The sequence below is a fragment of the Rhinoraja longicauda genome, chromosome 12, assembly GCF_053455715.1.
Source record: "Rhinoraja longicauda isolate Sanriku21f chromosome 12, sRhiLon1.1, whole genome shotgun sequence".
In the NCBI taxonomy this organism is placed as follows: Eukaryota; Metazoa; Chordata; class Chondrichthyes; order Rajiformes; family Arhynchobatidae; genus Rhinoraja; species Rhinoraja longicauda.
In genome coordinates this window covers 32,293,373-32,305,936 of record NC_135964.1, presented here as the reverse complement: position 1 = coordinate 32,305,936, position 12,564 = coordinate 32,293,373, and the positions used below count along the sequence as shown (strand labels likewise).

The following is a 12,564-nucleotide window of genomic DNA, read 5'->3' as shown; positions in this document are numbered from 1 at the left end:
GTCGTCGGCCGTCGGATGGACTTCCAACGCGTCGAGGGCCAGGTGACGGGCCATCATGAGCTCATCGGCGCGCCTGCCCAACGCCTGCATGTTGGGGAATGGGGCGTCGAGGAGCTGCTGGCGGAGGTCGGACGGCAGCAGCATCAGGTAAACATGCTTAAAAAGGAACCCGGGCTCGTAGTCACCTAGCAGTGCCTGCATGTCGGCCAGTAGTACCGACGGGCGGCGGTCACCCAGGGGCGGCATTCGGAGGATCCGGGTTGCCCGCTCAGCCTCGCAGAGGCCGAACTGCTGACGGAGGAAGGCTTTAAGGGCCACGTATTTATCGGTTGCCGGGGGGTCGCGGAGGAAGGGTCGGACCAGGCGCGCGGTGGCCGGGTCGAGGGCGCTGACCACGTGAAAGTATTTAGTGGCGTCGGCAGTTATGCCCCGCAGGGCGAACTGTGCCTCAGCCTGGTCAAACCAGAAGTCGGGGTCCTCGGTCCACAATGGAGGCAGCCACACCGACACGGCGTGGATAGCTGCGCGGGCGGCAGGGTCCGCGGGAAGGTCCAAAAGCGGTTGTGGTTGTGGTTGACTGGAAGAGTCGGGTAGTAGCAGGTTCTGGTCCATCGCGACTTGCGAGGGAAAGTCGGGGTCACCAGTGTAGTGGGTGCGGTCACCGCGATAATCAGGCCAGACGCCAGGTGAGTAATTAATAACTTTATTACCTGTGGTATCAAACACCGCACTCAAGAAGAACGTGAGTCGACACACCCAAACCCTTTATAGTCCCAGACCACCTGACCCAAGGGGACTGACCCAGGAAGTGACCTAATCCCTCCCGTCCACTGAGTGCCGAGTGGAATGACCAAGGGAGTGGCCTAGCCCCCGGGTGCCGCCACACCTGGGTCTATACAAATGCAGTGTCACTTTGAGGAAACATCTGTCAGCACATATAGTTGCCACATCATTATTTTGTTAACTGGGGTCATCACACTTAAGAACCAATGACTATGATTAGCTTGATCTGGAGGGGTCTCTTTCTAAAATAAGAGTCAGCTCCAGATTAATGATGAATATCCAACTCAATTGCAGCAAATGTAGCTTTAAATTAAGCAAGATAAGTTTAATGAAGCAAAGTTGAATTTAACAGCTCAGATTTTATAGCTGTACTAATAGCAAAACCATATTTACATCAATATTTTTTTCATCTTCATTATTCATGAAATTGAGAAGCAATTTAAGTCACTGTCTCACCTAATATTTCTCTGCATCAAAAACTTGCAACATAACCTTAACTCAAATGAATAAAGGCAGAAGACAATGCAAAGAATCATACATTATTTATTGTGCATGAATTTTGTTTTATGTATTACCTGCTGATTTACAATTTGGATTTAGATACATATTTCAGAGTTTATACATTTTATGGCAGCTTTACATCATCAGTACTAAATCGGACATAATACAAGTGATATGCTGTATATTTGGAACTGTTCCAAAAGTTTTCATAGTTTTTGGAATGTACAATCAATGAGGTAACTGTGAAGCTTAGTTACATCTAAAAACACTGCCCCCCAATACAGGAAACGGCAATGAGAGTATGGAAAATACAATTACATTTGTAAATGACTGATCATATGCAACTATCAAAAATAGGAATGGATTTGAATTTGACTGTCAAAATAAACTCTTCCAGCTTTTCAACAACAACAACAAATTTAGCAGAATGTTTTAAAATTGAGCCCACATTGTCATGAAAGAGAACCATCAAAAATCCACCAAACAACGGAATCTTACAGATTCTGGCCAAAACATTTCTGTTTTTTTTACCGAAGATGCCAGTGTCACGATAGAAAAAGCTACCATTGTGGAAATTGGGAAAAAAATCCCATCGAGCCAGATGGTTTAACCAATGCATATGAAATGTAATTAAGGCTGCAGTTTTAGAGAGACATATTAAGGGTATTTGATTTCTGATTAAGTTAAAATAAAGCTAAGGAAAACCTGAAAGATAAATGATGCTTCTGATTTGCTAGCGGCTTTAAAAAATGCATAAAGATTTCAGCAGCTGGTGATCAGAGGAAAGGATCAGACATGAAACACTCAGCATTTGCAATCATCCAACTTGAGATGCACAGTATACTTTCTTTGGGTAACACTTGCTAACATTGAAGTGCAACACAACTCAACTTAAAAAGTAAAAGGGAAATGTAAACGTACCTGACAATGCAGTAAGTTCACTTTGTACAGGATTTGCGTGTTTTTTTAATCAAACTTTCATATACCCCTTCCCTCCTTCAAATAAAGTGACACATAAAACAAAGTGATTTGCAGCACAACATAACTGGTAGCGCACACTACTGAATGTTAATAACCTAGGATTTTATATCTATTTTTAGAATAAATAAGAGACTAACCAAAATTTTTTGAATGAATTGCACAGTATATGAAAAAAAACAATATTAATTGAAGGACATGTAATAATCTAACAAATCAATTTCTTTATCAACAGTATCTATTCTGATTATGTGCAATTATGGAGACAGCATTTAAGGTGCTAGGAAGTTTAATTGGACTATAGGACCAATAACAACTGGCCTTCCACTCGGGCATAGGGCATAGTTCCAGGTGATAGCTATGATACATAGCTATGATACAATAGTTGCAAAGTACTAAACTACAACATGGCTGATATGCAACCTTCTGAAATATATTATCTCTGCAACGCAGCCAATATTTTCCGTGTTTTGTTGTAGTGTTGTTTTAGTGATACTTGGTGCTATTAGTGATTCTTTTTACAGTTTGGCAGGAACTCTCATTTATGGTTTGGGTTTTTGTCTCGAGTAGGCCTATATGGAATGGGTTAATTTTAATATGAATTTAAGATTAATTTTTAAATAATTTTCAATTGCAAAGCATTTCTTTGCCAAAAAATGCTAATATTAAAAAATATGCCCAAGATGTAATATGAAGCAGTGAATATAAAGATCCATTATAACTTGTGGGTGTATATGTGTGTATGACAGCAGAGCAGTAATTACCTACCTTTGTAAAACATGATACTTTTAGTTTATCTTGGTGACACAAAGACCTTAATACTGAAATATTTAACTGTATCACACACGGAGTAGCTTTTATCCACACAATCACAAGTTTCTCGTATTACTGGCAATTTAGTCCAAAAGGTCCCTCTTCATTTTTTTCAGCTATATTTGCGAAAAGGTAGAAATTGCACAACTACCAAAGTTTCCGTTTCACAGTTTGGGCTTACTGTTTTTCTTGCAACTGTTCTAAACTTTATCTCACTTCACAAAATTTAATACACTCAATTTCTGTTCCTGTAACATATTTAGCTGACTGCACTAAAGTACATCAATTTTCTCTTCCATTCATCTGAGCATTTTCACATGATCCCTTATTGAAAGTTTAAAAAAAAATCTCTGGTAAAACGCTAACTCCAAACATGCCACGTCAACATTCAGAAGCAGCTTAAAGGGGTCCTATACAAAATGGTACTGGATTTAACCAGTTGTCACTTCTTGTATAAGACTGTTGCTACTTTCAACATATCTCTGATGGAACACTATTTCTACACTGCCAGAATTTTGTTAACAAGCAAGAATTAAGGGAGCGACAATGGCCGCGATACTGGCAAAGAGCCTCTATGCAAGATTGGATACCATCATCAGTTTAAAAGCATAATTAACATCAATAATTCGATATTACAACACAAGTAATACATGGCAGAGAGACATTGAAATACTAATAACTTTTCACTTGATGACAAAGTATTGAACAATGAAAGCAATCAAAACAGAGACTACGGCAAACAATGCAAGGATAAGGGCAGCACACTGCTCATCACTTAATGTCTGTGCTGTCTTTGTGACTTCTGTAGTGTCTTTGCTGCTGCTGGTTGGTGTTTCATTCCTCTGAGAATGTAATGTTACAGGAGCACTGTAAGGGCCCACCAGATCATGAAACCCTTGAGTGCCTTGGCACTGGCGAATGGCACACACTCGAAAACGATATTCACAGTTTAACTGGAGGTTTGAAACTTGGAAGGTTGTTTCTGGACCCTTATATATCTGAAAATAATAAAACAAATAATTGCAGAAGTAACAGAAGAATTATGGAATTTTAAAGTACAAAATCCTTTAAAAAAGGCTCATATTTTACTTTTAGTTGTGTTATGATTTAAACACTTCTTTCTCATCATACAAGCTTGCGTGAGAGGGAGAGGAACACAATTTTTTTAAAATTGTGTAATTCACCTTTGCCAAGTGGAGAGAAGACAAATATACCTCTGGATATTGGAGAGCCTAAATTGTGAGTGACACCAAGTGCATATTTCAGAAAGTGAAAAGTAGAAACATACTTGTTACAGAGTTATTAGGCTCTGCCATTGAAAATAGCATTTGAAGCAGAAACCGTGTCAACTTTAGACAGAATCAGAATCGTTAAAGGCCACTGAGGAATTGGTGGGGAGATAAAAGGTTATGAACATAGCCGATCAAGTATAATGTTACTGAGGAAAGGATTGCAGCAAGAGAAATGTGGGCTAAGTGCTCTTTTCCTTTGCTGCTTTTCTAAGATATTCTATGTAAGGAATCAGAACACCCCTAATTTGAATTAGAGAAAGGAATAGGATTTTTGTGTTGCAAATTTAGAAAGGAGCACCAGTGCATGTCCTTGACCTTATGGAGCAATGTACAAACCTTAATTATATATAACTTCTATCTCATAGGGAAAACCAAGTGTCTTTAGCTGTGGATGGAGAAAAGGATAGCAACAGAGAACAGATTCTCTATAGTAATACAGGACGTTAGCATTCATGTACATCACCAAAATTATTTGAGGACGGTGACTCTTGCTCCCAGGCCATTTTAAAAGGAGGGGTTTCTGCACTTGTGCCTTTCTTGTATATTTCATCAAAATAAGGAACATCTAACCACAAGCTTTGTATGTAATTCAAATTCTCATGCTCCTCTGGTGGGATCTGAATGGACTTAAATGTTTTTTTGCTCCAAGCCTCTGGATTACTAATCACTTCTACTCAAGATAATTACTTGCCGCAACAGAAGTGGCAATATTGTAAAGCACTCTAGAATGAGAAAATGCTGGAAATATTCAACAGAGCAGCATGCGTCTGTGAAGAGCACTTAAATTGAGCTTCATGGGACTCAACATTGAATCCAACAATTTCAGCTTCAACAATCAACCTTTCCAGATTTATTTACATATTTTATTTATCTCACATTTACCATTTTCCCACGAGCTATTCAAGTTATACTTGAAAGGCTAGCCCCACCATTATTTTCATTCACTCCTGCCCTCCATCAATTACAGAGCTCCATGTTGTTCTGCCTCTACCTCTCTGTAAATTTAAAAATGTTACCATCTCTTTTCTCTCTCTGATTAAAGGACATCAGCCTGAAACATTAACTTTCAAATGTTATCTGAAATGCTGAGTCTTTTCAGAATTGAAGTTTTTCCATATTTCCAGCCTCTTAGACTTACAATTGAGAGCTTCAACCCACCATAATCATGGTAACCATTCTATCTACACTAATCACATTTGGAACCATAGTTGTAGAGCATGGAAACAGGCCCTTCAGCCCTCTGTGTTAATGCTGACCAAGCTAGTGAGCTAGTTCCATTTGACTGCATAAGAGCCATAACCCTCTAAGTCTTACCTATCCATGCGCTTGACCAAATGTCTTTTAAATACTATAATTGTATCTGCCGCTATTACTTCCTTTGGGAGCACATTCTATCTTCCCACCATCTTCTGTGTGAACAACTTGTCTTTTGTTTCTGCTTTAAATCTTTCTCATCTCACCTTAAACCAATGCCATCTAGTTTTAGACTTCCCTGTCCTGGGACAAGACTGTGAATCCTTCTTATCTATGCCCCGCATGATTTTATAAACCATGATAAGATCATCCTGTCAGGGGTTACAGGGAGAAGGTAGGAGAATGGGGTTAGATCAATTAGCCATGATTGAATGGCGGAGTATACGATGGACCAAATGGCCTAATTCTGCTCCTATCACTTATGACCTTATGATCCCTCCGCTCCCAATGCCACCAGCCTATCTAGTCTGTCCTCATGACTCAAGCCAAATTATGTTTTAATATATCAATCAATAGGGGACCCAGCACCAACCACATGTCTCCTATTTGAAAAACAACCCTCCGTTACCACTCTGTCTCCTTCCACTAAGCCAATTTTACACCTAATTATTTAGTTAACCTTAGAACCCATGTGATCCCACTTTCTGGACCAGCCCAGAGGTGAGAACACAAGGGATCCAAGGTGAGCTGCTAACTGGATACAAAATTGACTTGATGGAAGAAGGCAGAGAGTGGTAATGTATGGTTATTTTTTTGATTAGGTGCCTTTGACCAGTGCTGCTCTCCACAATAGGACCTTTTCCCTCAATGACACACCTATTTAAGCATCTGTCAAAATGCTTCTTAAACGTAATAGATGTATCTGATTCCACAATCTCCTCTCAGCACAAACTAGGTATCAATCACTCTTCGTCTACTATTGGATTCCAGAATAAGCCCACTGAAAAACAAGTGACTTGCTTCGCACCCTCTTTATAATGGCTGCCTTCAATGAACAGAGGATGACTGTGCTCTTGGGTGATAAAATATTTTCCTGACAGAAACCATTGCTATTAAAATTGAATTGCTCAGAATGGTCACAAATTTGAAATGATTGTGATGAATGCTAAAATATAAATTTCAACAATTCATTACTACGTGATTATGGTTAATTACCAATACTACTTATTACATTACTATTGATACTAAAGTTATTACCTGCAGGAAGGAAAAATGTAATTGTGTGAAATATTGGTTAGATCTTAATCACTCTGGCGAAAACATTCTTGCTTGATCATATTTGTCCAGTTATAAAGACCAAACATAAAGGTTCTTTCAGTACACGCGACAATAAATTAAACTAATATTCTAAAATCACTATGAATTAAATTACTGTTACATGTTAATAAAAATAATCTAAAGTTTCAATAATTTGATTTATAAATTACTCAAGATGGTACTTGCATCTGTAAAGGGCTGATGTTGCAGTGGAGAAGTCGAAAGAACAGATTTTTAAAAACTTGTATGGACAATTTACCAATCTCACTTTTCCAATAACCACAACATCACAGTGCAATTTCTCTATACTTGTGCTGGTTTCAAGCATTGCTATTCACCATTGTGGTTCAAATTCAAATTGACAACACAATGTTATGATACCAGGTATATTTGTATGTTTTCCTAAATTAAGTCACCATAGTTAACATTTGATTCCAGATAACCAGAACAGTCCATCCTTTCAGCTAAGAAACCTGTGGTTCCAAAGACTTCTTAAATCTGCACAGGTTAATAACTATAGGAGGAATATAATAAACTCACTCAGAACCTCTGTGTTTAATTCAAAGTAAATGTTACCAATTCTCTGGAACTTAACAGTGGGATGGATGCGCTCTCTTTTATATATCACTTCGGGGAAAAAAGTCAAACTACACCTTCCATTTACTTAGTAAAGTAGAATGGCACACCAGCTTTGCGAAAGTACATCAACAGATAGAAATTGTGTTAAAATAAAATCAGTAAAACTGATATCTAACATCTTGTTAAGATATTAACAAGTTAACAGGAGCAGGAAACACTTTTGGAATGATTGAGATTAATGATTGAGATTAATTTTGTAGCAACACCAACATTCGCAATGCTACTTTTTTCGAAGTTATGATCATTACCTGCTTGAATTCAGAGTCTTTGCCAAACATGGCCTGAACGCTGTAAACAATTGGATCCCCCTTCATCGCTGGCAAGGGTTCCCAAATGAGATCACAAACATTTTCCTTTAGTTGCTCTAATCTTGGAGCTAGTCAGAGGAAATTAAGTGAGTTAATCTACTGGATGCACATAATAGAACATACTATAAATTAATATGTAAATTAATGAATATCTGTATAAAGATTACACATCTAAAAGCTGATTTATCTTCATAGTATGCTGTTCCCCATTACAGTTATCGCAAGTTTCACACCTAATGAAAATCCATCTATTTTCTCTTCAGTCCATGCACTGTAATCAAATAACCAGTCCAGCTTTCCAGCAGTCAACAGAGATATGTCAACATATTAGAGATGACAGCCAGCCAAACCTTATCATAAACTAGTTTACATGAATATTATTGGTTATCAGAGAAAAGACTCCAAATTGGATAAGCATGGAATTTGATGTGAAGGAGAATAATTTGGACAAAAGAACCAGAATTTGGGTTGGGAGTGGAAAAGCTGGGTGGTAGCTTAAATTTTGATATTTCTACTTATTTAAAACGAATCATCTGTTTAAAAGGTGCACTTCTAGTGCCTTTAAAATGGCCTCTGACAACATGGCAATTGATAAGGCTAATATTATTAGCTTCAAAATCTAAAACTAAGCATCTGATAGTTGCATAGTTGTGCAGATCTGGCTAACAAATTAAAATGCCTGCAAGTTGATATCAATAAACACTTACCTTTTAGAGGAGATGGGGGAGATATGGTCGTCATGAAAGTGTAAACTTCAGAAAATGGTCCTTCACCTGCTTCATTACATGCCTGGATTTTAAATCTGTAGTATGTGGACTCACTGAGCCTCTGAACTTTATAGGTATGACATGGACCCTTGTATAGCGTTGAATATCTGAAAGATAACCCAGCTTATTAAAGGCAACATTTTACAAAGTTACAAACTTTTATAATACAATTATTTGTTAGTTATAGCTGTATTATACTGTGATTCATGGCAGTTTACTTTTTTAATAAATGGGATGGTGCCGAAAAGCTTATTGCGGCTTACAATTTGTTGTAACATTCTTTATTGTTAATCATTACTTTTATTCTTCTTTTATGGTCTATTAGTATTGCTGGGTTAGATTTTCCCCTTACAATTTTAAGGAAAATTTTCTTCCTCCAGAGGAAAAATTTGGAACAGTAATATTATATCCCACATTCTTCGCATGTTTGAGAAAATTCCTACAAATATTGAGAATTCAATGCAACTTTATTTTATTTGCTCATAAAACAATGCAACAGAAATTAATTACACACATCTATACTTCAATTTACAGATTGTAGTCTTCATGACCTTGATCTTGATTTGAGGAGCTTGTGTCCGTATCTTGCATCTGCCTTGCTATGTCAATCTTCCAGAGTTTACTTTATCTACTTTTCTTTCCTTTGACAATAAACTCTTCAATTTCCAGCCCATTAACTGACAATAATCTTGAAAGTTTCTCGTTTTCCATTGTTTTCCAACAGGGAAGGCAAGAATAAGATGGCACAAGCCCTTCTTCATTCTGCAATCCTTTGGACTCAACTTGACTCCACCTGTCTAACCCAAGCTTTCCAGCATGAAACATTCCTAGTATAGAAGCTTGGAGTTTTTGCCAATTACTGTTCGCAAGAGTAAAATCAAATTATTGCACCTTTTAATAATAGCTATTTCATACCAGGTTTATACACAATTCTTACTAATCGATAGTTATTCTTTACAACAAGCAATCCTACAGAAAGGGATGAAGTTAGTGTTTAGCAACTTGTGCCAAATCTTTGTTTTTTCTGGTGGAAAATTAAAAAACACATTGGGTGCCTTCCCTCTATTTGCCTAGACAATTCATGTTTATTTACGCAACGGGTTCCAAACCATAACACAAAGGTGTGTCTAATTTACCTTCCGTTCTTATCTTCCATTTGCAAGACATACTGTACGGCATCTGATGCCAAGGTTTTTGCAGTACCCTCTCCCCATTTGAGTTTCAGAATCTGATGAGTGGAGGCCACACATTCTATCCGAGGTGGTTCTGGAGGCAGTGGTTTTGTTTTTGCTTTAATAGTGTGGCTGAAAGGACCAGTTCCAATGCTGTTTATAGCTTGTACTCGCAGCCTGAAAGTATACAATACAAATTATTTTGACGATAAAATGCAGTAACAACATTTAGCTAGCTTTATTAATTCTTTGATTTCCAAGGCAACAGAATACCTCAGGCAAGAGGTTCCTTGATAGACACAAAATGCTGGAGTAATCCAGCGGGATAGGCAGCATCTCTGGATAGAAGGAATGGGTGATGTTTTGGGTCAAGACCATTCTTGATAGAGATGCTGCCTGTCCCACTGAGTTTCTCCAGCATATTGTGTCTATCTTCGGTGTAAACCAGCATCTGCAGTTCTTTCCTACACATTTTGTCTGCAATTTTTTTACAGATTAGACAGTGCTTTTTTTGCAAATACTATTTATAGCAAATTAAGCGATGTACTAAAATGACTACATGCAACACTGATTTTTTGTTCACCTTTGCAAATACTATATTTACATTACATGACAGTCCTCATGATATTGCATCAGTTACCCATTTCATACATGTGAGCAGCATTTTGGAGGTTGATCTCTGTACTGTCCGGAGGTAATTTAGTTTAGTTTATTGTCACGTGTAAGAAATACAGTGAAAAGCTTTTTTGTTGTGTGCGATCTAGTCAGCAGAAAGACAATACATGATTACAATCAAGCCGTCCACAGTGTACAGATACCAGATAAAAGGAATAGTGTTTCGTGCAAGATAAAGTCCGATTAAAGATCATCCGAATGGCTCCAATGAGACAGATCATACAGTGCCCTCCATAATGTTCGGGACAAAGACTCCTTTATTTATTTGCCTCTGTACTCCACAATTTGAGATTTGTAATAGAACAAATCACATGTGGTTAAAGTGCACATTGTCAGACTTTAATAAAGGCCATTTTTATACATTTTGGTGTCACCATGTAGAAATTACAGCAGTGTTTATACATAGTTCCCCCCCCCCACTTTATCTTGTACTAAACACTATTCCTTTTATCTGGTACCTGTACACTGTGGAGGGCACTGTAGGTCAAGACCAGGTCAGATGGAGACAACAATGGCCAAGGCAACTTCAAAGTAGAAACAAAGAACTACATATGCTGGTTAATACACAAAGGGATACAAAGTGCTGGAGTAACTCAGTAGGTCAGGCAGCATCTCTAAAGAACATAGATAGATGACATTTCAGATCAAGACCCTTCTTCAGTCTAAAGAAGGACCTCGACTCGAAATACCACTTATCCATGTTCTGCTGAGATGCTGCTTGACCTGCTGAGTTACTCCAGCATTTTGTGAATTTTCAAAGGAACATCAGAAACCCATTGACCCTTTATAACCAGAACCCTTTGTGTGGAAAAAGCTGCCTCTCAGGTCCACAGTAAATCTTTCCCCTCTCACCTTAGATTAATGCTCTTCTATCCTGGGAAACAGACTGTGACCATCCACTTTATTTATGTCCCTCGTGATTTTATATACTACTATAAGGTGACCCCCCTCAAACTCCTTTGCTCTAGAGAAAACAGTCCCAGTCTTTCTGATAACTCAAGCCCGACAGTCTTGGCAACATCCTTGTGAATCTTTTCTGCACCACTTCAAGCTTAATCACATCCTTCCTATAATATATCGACTTGAACTGCACACTATATTCCAGTCTTGCTCTCACCAATGTCTTGTATAGTTGTAATATGCAATGTAATATAAATCCAGTGTGTTTTATCTCTCTTCATTGAACAATCCAGCCCCACCCCATACTCAATGCCCAGTCCGATGAAAGTAGCATGCCGTACACCTTTACCAGTTTGTCTGTTATTATTTAAGTGTTCTTCGATCCTTCTTTTCTTGTTCTGGAATTACTACGTGCTGTTATCGTCAACTGGCATGCAAGAATTATTCTTCCTTATTGTCATAATTCTTCAGTTTTTTCTTGCACCACAGAATTAGCACCAAACAAAAAATTACTCTAAGTACACCATAAAAGTGAAATTAAAAGGCTGGTCAATTCCAGATAGACAAAAAGAGTGCACATTTTAATTTTGTTTCAAAATATAAAATTGACTATGCTTAACTAAAAATTATTCTAATCAAATGATGTTTTCACACATTTTAGAAACAAGCACAAAAAGGGCTCATACCCGGCTATAATAAAAGACTTCCTGCCCACCAAAGATATGGTTTCGTTGTTGGTGATCAATCAATCTAAACTGTGTTGACAACGATAAAAGAGTGTAACTTGAATTGTTATAATCTATCATACCTGTAAGTGGTATCTGGTTGCAGATTTTGTATGACATAGCTAGTGGATCTGTCCACAATGATTGGTTGCCTTTCACCAAAGTCAATACTGTAGCTTGTTATTTCAGAACCATGATCACAAGGTTCTTCCCACTCAATGGCAAGACAAGTTGACTGGGATTCAAGTGGCACATCCAGATGATCATCATCCATAACTTGAAGGAAACCTACGGCAGCCGGAACAGATGCTGGAGTCATACACAAAATCACTTCGCTGAAAGGACCTGCACCGGCAATATTCAATGCCTGGAAACAGATAAAAGGTTTAAAAACGTGTGATACCTAATACTCTACAGGCTTTTTGATCTTTAAACCATATACAGACCAGATGTATTCCATTTATCTTTGACATTTACTATCATACAATACTATTATCATC

General features: G+C 38.0%; 1 protein-coding gene across 4 annotated transcripts in view; it reads right to left on the bottom strand.

Annotated features, from left to right (window-relative positions):
• Positions 1 to 1,335: 1,335 nt before the first annotated feature.
• Positions 1,336 to 12,564, bottom strand: part of fndc3a (fibronectin type III domain containing 3A) — a 133,556-nt gene continuing 122,327 nt past the window's right edge. For all 4 annotated transcript variants that reach the window (XM_078409418.1, XM_078409422.1, XM_078409419.1 and 1 more), the window contains 5 exons: positions 12,148 to 12,431; positions 9,729 to 9,941; positions 8,533 to 8,699; positions 7,766 to 7,893; positions 1,336 to 4,073 (listed from right to left, as the gene is read on the bottom strand). In XM_078409418.1, coding sequence (XP_078265544.1) covers positions 3,759 to 4,073; positions 7,766 to 7,893; positions 8,533 to 8,699; positions 9,729 to 9,941; positions 12,148 to 12,431 — 1,107 coding nt within the window. In that variant the 3' untranslated portion in view covers positions 1,336 to 3,758. The remainder of the gene's footprint in view (positions 4,074 to 7,765; positions 7,894 to 8,532; positions 8,700 to 9,728; positions 9,942 to 12,147; positions 12,432 to 12,564) is intronic.